This window comes from Centroberyx gerrardi, chromosome 9, assembly GCF_048128805.1.
Source record: "Centroberyx gerrardi isolate f3 chromosome 9, fCenGer3.hap1.cur.20231027, whole genome shotgun sequence".
Lineage (NCBI taxonomy): Eukaryota > Metazoa > Chordata > Actinopteri > Beryciformes > Berycidae > Centroberyx > Centroberyx gerrardi.
Window position 1 is genome coordinate 19,349,867 of NC_136005.1, and position 13,691 is coordinate 19,363,557.

At 39.9% G+C, this 13,691-nt stretch overlaps 1 protein-coding gene across 1 annotated transcript in view; it reads right to left on the minus strand.

The window, feature by feature from the left end:
- Positions 1 to 5,924: 5,924 nt before the first annotated feature.
- The window catches only part of LOC139932449 (uncharacterized), a 71,430-nt gene continuing 63,663 nt past the window's right edge, over positions 5,925 to 13,691 (minus strand). Inside the window, exons 6-7 of the mRNA XM_071926238.2 lie at positions 7,306 to 7,500; positions 5,925 to 6,022 (exon numbers count right to left, since the gene is read on the minus strand). Coding sequence (XP_071782339.2) covers positions 5,925 to 6,022; positions 7,306 to 7,500 — 293 coding nt within the window. The remainder of the gene's footprint in view (positions 6,023 to 7,305; positions 7,501 to 13,691) is intronic.

Below are 13,691 nucleotides of genomic sequence, written 5' to 3' on the forward strand. Positions count from 1 at the left end.
AATGGATAAACATGTATCCTCTCTTTCTGTTCAAATGACCGTTTGCTATTCATCACTCTAATGCCTGACAGAAATAGAGGAAAATGTCCCTTTGAAGATTCAATTACTGCAGAGAGTGAGAGAGGTGTCTCTCTTTGGCAGGCACAAATTGAATGGGCTATTTGCAGAACAAATTGGTGTTTGAAGTCATTGCAAGACCTAATAGGTCTGAAGGAGGAACCCAGTAATGGTTGATGCGCTTATCTGTGGAGCCTGGGCTCCTCACAAGCCTGTTGGTGTCATTGAAATGATGTTGGTATGTGGGATATGACTTTAACGCAAAATCAACCCAAACAGAATAGTAAATAGAATAACTTAAACTTCATAATTGAAAATGGAATTTCAATGCTACAAAAATCTTGCAAAGCAGGAGAAATTGATCTGTTTTTGAATACGTTCTTCAACCAGCGTTTTTGAATTCCTTCCAACCTCCCAAAGCACAACGCCCCAAACACGGTGATCCCCTAATCTTTTAAACATGAGTTTTACAAGTATTTTCAAGCTGTAAATGCTTTGTTTTTATTTGCATGCAAGTTGGAGCATAATGAACCTGTGTTTTGAATTACTTTGGGATCTGACTACCGTTCAAGAAATCTCTGTGTATACTCAGTCAAAAGGTCACCTATTTTGTCTTAATTATTTGAGTTATTGATAAAGAATGAGTGATATTACATGCAGGCCTAGCTACTCCTTTTTGAGGTGACAAACAACATTGACAAATGTAAACCACATCAGTGATAACCCAGAGTGATAAAACAAAGATTCCTGTAAAGTAGAACACTTCAGCAAAAGTTGGCAGCAAAATAAAGAAAATGAACATTTTACTTTTGTAAACTAAAGATAATATTTTGGTGGATAAATGCCATTTCTTTAACAAAATAAATGCTACAAATGATTTTTTTTTTTTTTTACACCTAACCCCTTATGCCCCTCCATGTGGCACTGAGTGGGAGCTGTAGGTGGTGTCAAAGTGGAAAGACCCCCCTCCTACATCACAGATGAGGTTTTTAACTTCTAGAAAACAGCCTTTGAGATGTGAGCAGAATGTTCTCACTGCAAATGCACAAAATTGGTTGTCAGACTTAACGAAAAACAAAATGACCAGAAACACAAGTCTCAAGAGATAATTCCAGTTATTTTTGCATGTGATATTCAAATGGTGTTTTGGATAGAGAGTGTAAGAACCAGTTAAAACTGGAATTTTGTTTCTTTGGTAATAGCTATAATATGTAAACATAAACAGCCGGCGCTAATACTGCAGTAAATAACTGCAAAATGTTTCAAAACCATCATCCTCATTTAGCTTAAGTGTTGTTGTTGATTTAAGGTCTTTTAAGATGATTTGACCATGATTTATGATTTATAAACATGTTACAGCTGCCCCTATGACTCTCATTCATGGAGCAAATTTAGTTGATGCCTCTGAGGTGATTACTAGATAACCGAACCATGTGCTCCAGTTTCACCTGGTTCTTAGACTACTCTCAGGCCAAAGAACCCTCTAAATATCACATTAAAAAAAGGAATTATCCTTTAAGTTGATTTTGGGTTTGATTTCCCTTTAAAGTGACCTCGGTAATCCACATCATAACAACACTATGCCGTGCTACAGTATGGTGGCCTTTTCCATTATGAAATCCGCTTGGTTCCATTAAGCTGTTTACTCACACACACACACAAACACACACACACACACACACACACACACACACACACACACACACACACATAAATATACATAAGCTGTGCACATGCGCGTGCACACAGATGCACACGCTTGCGCACGCACACACATTCACAGATGTCTGCCTTTTCAAACTCAAGTTATTGAACAATCTGAATTGCTGTTTCAGACTCACTCAAATTAGTTTTTTTTTTTTGTTTTTTTTTTCAAATACCATTTACACATAATCCATATGTGAGAATTTGCTTTGATGTGCCATACCAGAGTGAGGGCTAATGGATCTCACCCACAACAATGGAGCACACTTAAATGGCATGTCTGCCTGAGGGAAATCACTTTGCTTCAACTTGAGCTCCTTCTCTCTCCCACTGGGGACTCTGGTGATGCACCACAACTGGATTACTTATGAACAGTCACCTTATATTTATTTGTAATTAGTTTACGTCTTCATTCTGCTGCAACTTTTTGACCATTATTTATCTCGGTGTGATAGAAAATAATTTGCTTGATTTTTATGGCAGAATAGATGCATCTTGTGTTATGCATGACAAGCTGTTACCAAGCCAATGACTTTCTATTTAGAAATCTCAGTTACTGCCAAACTAGTTTCTTCTCTTTGTGGTTATTGTCTCAGAAATAATACACACGCCACCTTCTGAGCCCTTTCTGATAATGACATGAATTCATGTGCTTTTTACAGGTTTATTCATTGTACAACAAAGAGTATCGAGACCTGGGAAGAAGCAAGTCTTTTCTCCTCAAATGCTTTTTTCCTCAGTTGTAACACAGGCCTCAGTGCTTCCAAATGCTACATGAATTTACCATTACAATGAGTGCAGTGGAACTAAACTCTGCATTGTCATTAATAAGCTGTAAGCCAGCTGGCTTGGATCGTCAGGAAAAAAAGGAGACTCTGGAAAGTATTACTCCCTCCATGTCAGGCTCGGGATGTACGTGGACATACTGTCCATTGTTAAAGCCTACATCAAAGACACATATACATATTGTATATATCAATAATACACATAGACTTTTAAATGAGATGACCTGATGATCAAAAACATCTCTTCACATATTTTCAGATTAAAGTGAAATGTTTTACATTTTTAGCATATGTTTAAAACTCATGTTATACTATCAGTCCTTGTATCATAAGCGCAGTGCAGTCAATTTTATAGTGACAAAAGTCTTAAAACAACTGACATAAATGTAAACAAATCTGGTATTAGGGCACCATCTTGGCACCACAGCTGGTGCTGTTCTCTTATTTGTAGTTTGGCCATTTTGGTTCTTGTTGGCTGCTAACTTGAAACTGCCACGATTCTATTCTGGAGCAAAATGACTAAAATATTTTGTGTTTGGGGGTGCAAAAAAAGTTTTTTGAGGGGAAACGGATCAGGATTCTTTCAGTTTCCATCAGGAAAGTCAGAGCAGGCAAAAAAAATAAAAATGGATTGGATTGGGTGAAAAAAATAAAGTGAGAAGAGGACCAGGAGCAATAATGTGCTGCTGTGGAAGTTGCTGATTCATGTTGGAATTGGGAAAGGATGGCTAAATATTAATATTATTAGTTTAGTCAGCGATTTCAATTAGGGTGGCATTCAGTTAGCATGGTAGCTAATGTGAGTCATAGCTGACATTAGCTAACCTAATTAACAGGAACAAAAATGTTAGTTTGCTAAATTAAAGCTGCTACCAGTAGAATTTGAAACTTGATGACATTGGCGACCCCTTGAGTCCCTTGGTACTGTTTTACATCACTCGAAGAAGACTGCACTTCTTCCCCCCTCTGCAGACAGCAGCGATGACATAGTAGTAGTCGTAATGCAAACTTAATAATGGAACTGGAATAAACTTGTGTAAGGAGGCAAGTATTTTTCCCAAGGCATAAAATGTGTCCATCAGGAACCAAATTCAGGTCAGACACTCTCTCACCCAGAACTGCTCCCCTTACATTCAAAACTTCTTTCAGTGTTATTTGCACCACTGCAACGAAGCCTAAAAAGCCTCATTCTGAAGCCAAAAAGGCCAGTGACAAAGCCTGCTCCAAAACCTGAGTGAACATAGCTGCAGCATTTCAAAAGTGGAGGGAGCTTAGGACCAAGACCGATTGCGGAGTTGGCCTTACAGTTAAGCAGGTAAACAACAGGTAAGCAACCTATGATGTAGCTAACGTTAGCACACAAGCTAGCTAGCTAACGTTTCATGCTGATGTAACATAGCAAACGTTAGCTTGCCACAGCTTCGCTGTGCATAAATAAGAATCTGTCAAGCAGTATGCTCACAAACAACCCGTTGCTAGCAAGCGGCTAAACGGTATTGGGTAAAGTTGGTCAGCGCTAGCTACAGCTTGAGCTGCTACACCTCTGGGTTAGCTGACAACATAGCATCGCTAGCTATTGATTCCATCTTTTATTTGACTTTATAGATGATAGTTCTGTAACTCATTTATAACAGTTTGCAATGGGATATGTTACGGCTTCACTTGACAGTTCTGAACTGTACCGCTACTTGGCTAGCTGGTGTCTGTTGTGAATACGCCAGTTCATACTTTCTGTCAATTTCAGGCCACCGTAGCACAGGAGGGGTGGGAGGGAGAGGTTGGGGCAGAGCTGGGGCTTTTTTAGTTCAAATGTTTTTTATTTTGAATTTTGCAACAGACATAAACAAAAACAGAAACGAGCACGCAGGCCCGAACATGGTAAACAAAGCAACACAAATTAAGGAGCACACCTACTGAAGAGGCTACCCCTAAACCCCCCCCCCCCCCCCCCCACACACACATACCCAGAGCTGGGGCTTTTGACTTGTGGAGGAAAGACACGTTTGCCGATGTTGTTGTAGTTCCAATGGCTGCCATTAGATGTTACTAAAGAGTCCACATTACTGATTAAACATAGGCTATTAAACATGAAATGCTGTATATTAGAAATATCTTACTTAGAGAAAAGCCATCACTGATTAACATCAGGGTCAGGTCTAAATGTTGGTGAATGTGTGTGGTATGCAGTCAATGGGTACAAGCTTCCAGTGAAACTCAGAGGCCCTTAAGATGACCATTATGGTGTGAAATCTGGTTCGTTATTGTCTTGTTTCAGCCCAAGGAATCCACAAACAACTTAAAATAGTGCTTCTGCCAGGGTGCTCAGTTACTTAGCAGGGTGTTCAATAACACGGAGGGGGACATGCAAATATTGGTAAGGCAATTAAGGGCAGTCTTGTTTGCCCTAAAGTAGTAGGTAACACTATCCTCTCCATTATGTATGCTGTGAACTCTAGTGCAAGGAGCACTGTTAAGGCATTGCTTTTTACTGTTAAAAGGGTTACCTTCTGACGACAAAAGGCTCACTTTACGCTGAGACGTCCTTCATTGTGGAAATGCACTCGTAATGCAATGAGAAAAAAAAGCACCCCTGCCCTCCAGGACTCTTCCAAAGCCCATGTTTACTGAAAGTGGAAAACATTTACAGGATGCAGCATTATTTCTTAACAAAACAAATATGTAAATAAATCTTCTCACGATTTCACATAGAAAACTTTACTTCACATGTCCTAAAATATGTCCCTTCTTGTATTTGGGAATTTTGGGTCTTCCATATCATAATAATATCAGGAACAACTACTGTAAGATTAAAACCTTTGGTCATTTTATTAGTGACTAATTGCAGTACTTTCTCCATTAAAAGAAATGTTAATTTCACAAGAAAATATGAAACACATGAGGGCCTTTATCTGCTGTAATTGAAAAAATAAGCATAAATGCAAAAGGAATGAAGTAGTCAACATTCATGTTATATTTAGCCCACATTTTTTACTGGTTGGACTCTTGAAAAGAATTCCTTGTTCCATTTTCCCCATTCTGCTCAAGAATGTAGTAACAATAATAATGCATTAAGCGGGCTGAGTACTCTAAACACTCAGTGCTTCCTCTCACAGTAAGTGCAGAACCAGTTTGCCTGCTGTTGAAAGCATCTTAGTCACAGAGTCCTATGGAGAGTGGAGAGTAACCCCCCCCCCTTCCCAACACACACACACACACACACACACACACACACACACATAGACACACAACACACAATGGATTCGTACACACTGTCTGTGACCCTGGATGACGACGTAAAAACACCTTTGTCTGACTCTGGGTCTTACTCTGTGTGCTCGCTCTGTCCGGTGAATCAGAGGGCCTCAACATATGATATCATCACTTGCACAGGCCTCCTGTAATGTCTGGAGACAGTCCCATCTGAGTTCCTCCACCATCATGCTCTTGTCTGTCGGAGCCACCAGCATGGTGCGGCTCTGAGCAGGGGGTTAAATCCCCCATAAGAACACCAAAAGGTCACCAAATGCTGTTGTTTATCAACCATTCTAAAATGAAATGTTGAGCGGGTATCCTGTGCATTGATTTTAGCCCCTGCATGCCTGCAATCTTTCCAACATACAGCAAATATTATCCCAACGCTCGTTAGAAAAAGAGAAATGACGAAAGGTCTGCTCCTTGCATCTTACGTTTGCTTCAGTCTGGCTTCTTGTCTAAATAAAAGAATAAAACACAAGACGGATATCTCATTGTCTTTCAGTTATGTTACCAGGCTAGATAAGGTGCTAAACGCAGAAAGTAGAAACATGAGGAATTTCTCAGAGTCTTTAAAGTTGGAACCATTAAAGAGCACTAAATCAAGTTGCCAGTTGTCTCAGTAAAGGTCTGTATGATTTGGAATTATCTCTGCAATTACAAGGAAGGGAGTAGGATCTGCTTAAGATCTCTCTGTCTACGCCCTCTCTTCAGACACACACACACACACACACACATGCACACACACAGTGAGAGAAAGACAGAGACAAAGAGAGAGAGAAAATACACCTGAAAGATATCCTCTCTCTTTGATTTCATAACTGTACACTGCCTAAATCCTAAATTCTTCACTACAGTCTCCCTTTAAAGTTCTATATCAACATTGTAATTTAAATACCGCAGTAATACACACACACACACACACACACACACACACAAAGGGTGTGGTGTGTGTGTGTGTGTATGCGTGGTGGGAGGTCTCCATGTGTGCATGGAGGTGCCAGAGTTCACTTTTGTGTTCATATAAGTTTTGAGTTTTAGCACTCTACTGTGTATTCATCATTATTATTTTTGCCCAAGTGCCCATTTCTTTTGCTTCAGTTGTCATATTATTAAAACTGAGCACTCTCTTAATGTACAGTACAATAGAATTACCCTAAGAAGAAAATACAAACAAGAAGTAAGTGGTATTTCATTTCATCCCCCAGCCCATGACCTATACATGTAATTATGGGACCAGTTCAAGCAGCTTCAAATAGCCCCCGAAGAGTGTCCTGCACCATCACTTCATCGCCTCAGAACTGATTTTTTTTTTTTTTTTTAGCGTTACAGCTCACTGTTTCTTCATATGTCACAAAGATTCAGAATCTGTGACCTGAAACAGCCTGAGGAGAGCGACTTCACAGGCAGTTTCCTCGGGGACTAATGTGTTTTTGGAGCGGCGACCATCTTTTTCCCTGTTTAATGAGCTCAGTCATAAATAAATGCATGGCCTTAATTAGCCTGCGTGTGGTGGGGGCAATGGAATTAGCGTGGAGCTGGGATGGAGGCTCCATGCCCGAGTTCTTCTGGAGATGGTGATCCGGGCGTGGGGAGGTGGCCTTTGAGCAGATGCTCTCCTCGCTCTCTGCTGGTTGAGGCTTCTCTGTCTCCCTCCTGTCACCTAAATCTATTAAGCTGCTTCTCGCTGAGCTCTCCCTGCCTGGTTTAGGGGTTTAGATCGGACAGTGAGCCAAACAAGAATTAGTTTTTAAAGGTGATTATGTGAGGACAATAAAATTCAGCTTCAACTTATGGAGAACACCTGAAGTTCGATTCAGAATGGCGGTTTTTACACAGTAAGAGCCGTTTCTTGTACAATAGTCAGACTTTATTTAAGCAAACTCAATGGGCTTTCCAGTAAAAGCAAAACAGTAACAGACATTTCTTACATTGTGGGGAAAGAAGCTGAACTGGCATCTGAATTGACAAACAGCATCATTGTTAGCATTCCGCATTAAAACATGGACACAAGCTAGCATGTTATTGCTATGCTGTTATGCTACTGGCAGGCAATACCCATTGCTTTCAACAAGGAATGCTAACAATGCTATTAGACCAGCCATTTTTAAGGTACCTGAAGGACAAACATTGCAACTATTTCCCCTCAATGTGACAAGCATCTTCTCAAGAGAAATACAGTAACAGACTAAAATTAAAGATTAGTTCAAAAGGGCATACCAGTTTCCAATAGTCAGCTCATCATGGTTGCCTTTTAGCTTATGCAAACACCAACTGGCAGTTCATGAGTGCTTGAGTATCGGGTTGTGCTAACATCGTGGCTCCCACTGTCTGCAAGACGGTTCAAAGGTGAATCTAAGCTCCATCTAAAACACCAAGAGTCAAGAGTCTTCAGTTTGTGTGTGTGCCTTGCAATTCCATCACAGCAAAACTTTTGTCATCAATTGTTTACAGCATTTCCACCCGGGTTTGTTTACAGCATGCATTGCACAGGACTGACCACATATCAGTGTCTTTGGAGCTTTTTTTGGGCCTGTCAGAATGATACATACCTCAGACTGATTTAACATTTGGTGTCTGGGGTGTGCGTTAAATATATTTTGGTAAACACTGGGAATTGTCTAAGTCAGATTCAATTCAAAATTTCTGCTGAGGCAAATGTCTGTACTTCAGTTGCCAGGGGCAGATAGAAAGTCATTGCAAGCCTTTGGAGATGGGCAAAAAAAATCATTATTGCCTCTACTACCCATTTAGACTGGGTTTTCAACATAAAACCTCTCAGCAAAATATAGTGGACAGCCTTCTGTACTATTACATGCAACCATTCATTCATTCTACTTTATGAAAAAGTCTATGGTCTCGGGGTGAGAAATGGACTCTTGAATGTGAAATATTTATTGTTTTTTTTGTGTAGCTACTACTCAAAAAAAAAAAAAAAAAAGATCAAGTGAGCTGCTGTTGTGAGAGACAGGACCATTTACAGTACCCAGGTGGTGACAGAAACATTACTAAAGTGGGTGAACGCCTGGTAGGGACGTGGTGACTAATTCCGATCTCGTATTGCGTTCTAAGTTACAGTGCGACTACGAGACGGCCGGGGGCTCCTCCCCCCCGGTGCTGGCCATGACCCAAGCACAGACACTCTGATGACTAACTAGCCTCAATCTGATGAAAGCAGAGAGGGGCCTATCATCTCTCTTGACCAGCGCATCCGTTGTCCTGGACATTGCTGCTCTCCACCATGTAAACAATTCTAGCTGGCTGCACACTTTACCGTCTCACAACAAATCAACGTTTGTCCAAAACAATTTGTGGAGAGTGGTCCTAGATGAGGATTGTAAAAATACATTAGGAACAGACATTAGTAATATTGCTGCTGCCATTGGGGCCATATGTGTGGCAGACCACTGAGGTCACCTGACACTGAAGGTCACCTTTTTCAGTTCAAATTATTAAGTGCTTCCCCTCTAATCAGATGAGACGTCCCACATACTGCCCATGCACATAGCAACCAGTTTATTTATAGGCTCCAAACTGAAATGACCAGTTGGTTTAATTTAATAGTGAGCAATAGGATTATACATGGAAACAAATTACCTAAGTGGGGGTACTCGGTACCAAAATCTTTTAACAATGATGGAAACCACGGACATGATGTCTCCCAGTATTATTTCATTATTGGGTTTAGCCTCTGCATCTGTCAGCTAGGCCTGGCTTCTGGATGGGCCCAGCTTGTGTCCAGACTGATGCACAGCTGCTAGCAGCTCACATAGACCCACACCCTGCCATCCCACACTCTGGGGTCAAGAAGGGGAAGGGCAGCATCCTCACCCCACCAACAACTACAGACTAAGGCCTATTACCCAATTACAATTCAATTTCATACCCTGGCCTGGTCAAAAGAGACAAGCCAGACATAAAGGTATCACATGTTTTATATATATCAGGAGATATTACATCCAGAGGCAGGATGTTTGTCTAACCAATAGTTACTTTATCTCCAAACAGTGATGCATCTGCCACATACTCCAGATAGGGAAGAGGACAGGGATTGTGATGCTCAACCTCTTTAAACCCAAGTAAGCGAAGGCATCATTTAATCTGATGGAGTACAAGGGGCTCACATCAGCATGCGAGCTAAAACTAGTGGAAAGCTTAAAGATGTTGTAGTAAACCATTTCTCCTCTAAAAGAGTTGTGCTGGTGACAAGATTTTTTTATTATCAAGGAATGCAATTAGACTTCAGCCTTAATATCTCAGAGGCTGTCACATTCCCAAACTACTCTGCTATGCTTGCCAACTGCAATCAGAAATAACTCTGTCCCTTCAACTTAATGAAAAACAAGTACTTGGCTATAAACTTGTAGTCATCCTCTATCCAATCACATTGTCTTGAGTAATTAAAATGATTAGCTTAATTAGCTTAATTAACTAAATTTGACTACAGGACATGGCCATATGGTGAAGAAAAACAAAGATGGGAGCTAATTAAAGTTAAAATAATGCAGGTTTTAATTAACTCAACCCTTAGGCATCAACATTTTCAAATTTATCCAAGCTGATAATTAAAAAGTCCTCTTGCCCAAGCAACATTTCTTCTCTGAGCTAATTAAATCTGGAAATAAATTAGCAACATGACGCTCCAAATATTAATTCCTGCTAGAAGATGACTTCACTTTCTAATGAAATTAATTAGCTGCACTGGACCCTCAATCAGATGCCAGGCGCTGTCCGTGAGCATAGACCTCATGTAATCTAGCGCCGGGCTAAGGGCCCTAGGGCAGAAATTTACAATTGTAATGAACACTCTTTAACTGTGTGCCTCTCTTAATATACCAAATGAACATGTAGATCTATTTATGCCAAGGGCTTCCTCATTTATAAAGGAGTGGTAAGACCAGCTAGTTAAAACTTTCTTTTTTCTGAAAGAATGTGTAGTGCAAGAGCACATAACCACATAGCTGCCAAAAGCAATGCCAAGACCAGCTTCAGCAGCGTGTAAGGTTCCACAGGCTGTGCCTGTATATGTGCCAGCCTATTACAGAAGACCCTCATGAATTCACCCCCCTACACTCTCTTGGCAGCTTGAGGGGATGACACTGTGGTGGGGGAAAATGCAGTAAAATGTATCTGTATGCATTTTCAAAGTACATCCTGATTGTCCCTATTGCCAGTGCATCTAATTTATATACTGGGGCAGTGCTGTAAAACAAACTTCATTATCAACCATTATGGGTCTGTTTAAACAAGGGCCTGCATTTGTCTGAGATACACTGTGTCTGAGGCAGTTTGAAAATCAGCAGTGACATGATTGTACCACAATGTAAGTACTTTTACATATGTTTTATGACATCTTAAAATGTAGCACTGGCCATAAAATAAACAGTGGATCAGTGGAAAAGCAGCTCACAACATTTGTTTTCTATACCAACTGATTTTAGGATTACGGTTAGGAAAATACAATTAAGATGAAATTTTAATGGGTAAATTAATTGGGTAAAGATTAAATAATTCAAGTTAAATCCAACAGTTCCAGTGTGCAATGCCATTGCAAATAGTGAGGTGGTGTTTATGACACTTCTAGTGGTAAAAAATATTACCTATACACGTACCACAACTATTGCAGTGAAATAAGTTTTTAGGTGAAAATGTAGCCATATTTAAATCTGCATAGATAAATATACAGTACGTCTCATAATCTAGAGATTACAATGCAAACTGAAGCGGATGTCTCATGTTTCTTATCACACCGGAGGAAGAATGTTATTCAAGGCTCTTTTGAATACATTTATCTTAATAGATGCTGTCATTAATAACATCATGCATAGATATTTGACAGTGAAAAAATTGTACTATGTGGGATGAATGTGTACAATAACAAACCTTGCTGTGTCTATTTCTTTGTTAGCACACTGTTTTGTTTTCAATAATGACCTGAATCAGTTCAGTCCAAGTCTCAGCTCAATGACATCCATCAGTATGATGCAGTTTCTGTTGTAGGAGAGAATTCATTCATTCAGAGTTAGTCCGCTAACAGCATCGGTAGCCTGACACACAAACAAAGCTCCACAATGTCTACTGTAGGTAGTAACGCTCTCCAGAGGCTGGACCACTCCTTTCTCAGAAGCTTGTTACAGCCCATTGGGGATGTACAGCATGAAGGGCAAATATTCATTTTGCCATTGTGACAGAAGATGCTTTTGCCTTTGTGTAGACCATGTTTTCTAAAAAAAAAAAGAAAAAAAAAAAAGTCTGCAATGTCTTTAAAATTGAGATAATTATGTTTACTGGGCATAAAGTGCCTTTCAGTCTGTACAGACAACAAACTATGTAGTAGAAAAAGCTGGTCTTTTGATTTTGTCAGTTTTTCAATAATTAATGCTCTCCTCTGGCAATTTTGATCCGATATGTAAATAGTTTCTCATCCCATTATGCGGAGCATTGATGAATATGACAACATTCCAAGAGATGACAGTCCGGCTCACAGAGTTATGGGCAAATACTACAATACGCTAATGACCCTGGCCTTTAATGTTATCCCATTTCAGACATTAGAGAATTTCAAATTAAAGGTACAGTTGGCTCAAGCGACAAAGTGGCCCTCATCTATATGGAATACTCACATCAGTCAGGATGCAGCCATGATGCACTAGAGCTGAGCTTAAAGCTAGTTATGGCACACATCAAAGGAACGTCATCATACCCAACAGCTACCCTTGCCATTTGGATCCCAGTGAATCCGATCTTTTTAGTTACATTTTTCAAGCAATCTCTCTTCTAGCTTCCACACTTAAACACCATTAAAATGGAAAATATGTTTTCTGCATCAGCTCAGCCTTCGTTATTTCAGAGACTTGCCCTTGTTATCTTGATCGCAGTAAACAAGCAGCATATACTGTTCTGAATTCTTAGTTCTAGTGCAGTTGTCTGATGAAGCGGTCAAGAATGTAGACACAATTAGTGCTACAAAGAAATGTCTAGATAGAACAAGGTGGTGCAATGACCTTTAAGACAAAGGATTATAAACACTGGGATCATAGAAACGCTCTGGCTACTCCGATAAGGGTCTTACTCATTTATTTCATGCTCAGGTGTTATTAATATGTTATGCTCTGAGGAATAATACATCTCAATGTACTAATCATGCTGCTCTGAGGCCGTGATTCTTCCCTTAGATACTAATATCACAGAAGAAGGTATAGATTAGAAGTGAGAGATGAGCTAATCGGTCAAATACATATACAGCTTTGTGAAAAAGATTAAGTAATTTATGGTGATGAATTTTAAAAAATAGCATGATTGAACCTTTCTGGCTTCAGTTTTTCTTTATTTGATGTTCAGGCGGAGAAAATCAGGTTAATGGGAGAAATGCCATTACACTCCTAACTATCCTGCCATGGATTATACAGGGATTCTGCATTGTTTTTCGACACAGATTCTCTTTAAACCAGTTCAACAGAACGTGATTGGGATTACGTTTAAAAGGCCATTTACAATGGCTTTCAGGAACCATGTGTAAGACCTGGTTGAACGTTTCTAAATGATGTACTGGGCGATGGAGAAACTAGACCAATCTCGCTCACTGACCCTAAAAATATGCTTTATGCTTTAATAACCCTCGACAGCGTACAGAAGTCATTTCTAGACCTTTTTGCAAATGTACCTGCAGAAAAACAAGCTGATTTTGAACAATAGTATATCAAGATTCCCTTAAATGAGTCTTAACATGTCTCCAACTGCACCTTTTGTGACCTACCTTAGACATGAAAGGTTAATCCATGACAGGGTTAAAATCCTATCTGGCCTTTCTTGTCACATAACATCCCAATTACTTTAACAATCTCACTGTGAATGGGGGAGAGAGAACGAAAGAGATGGGAGAGAAGAAAAATA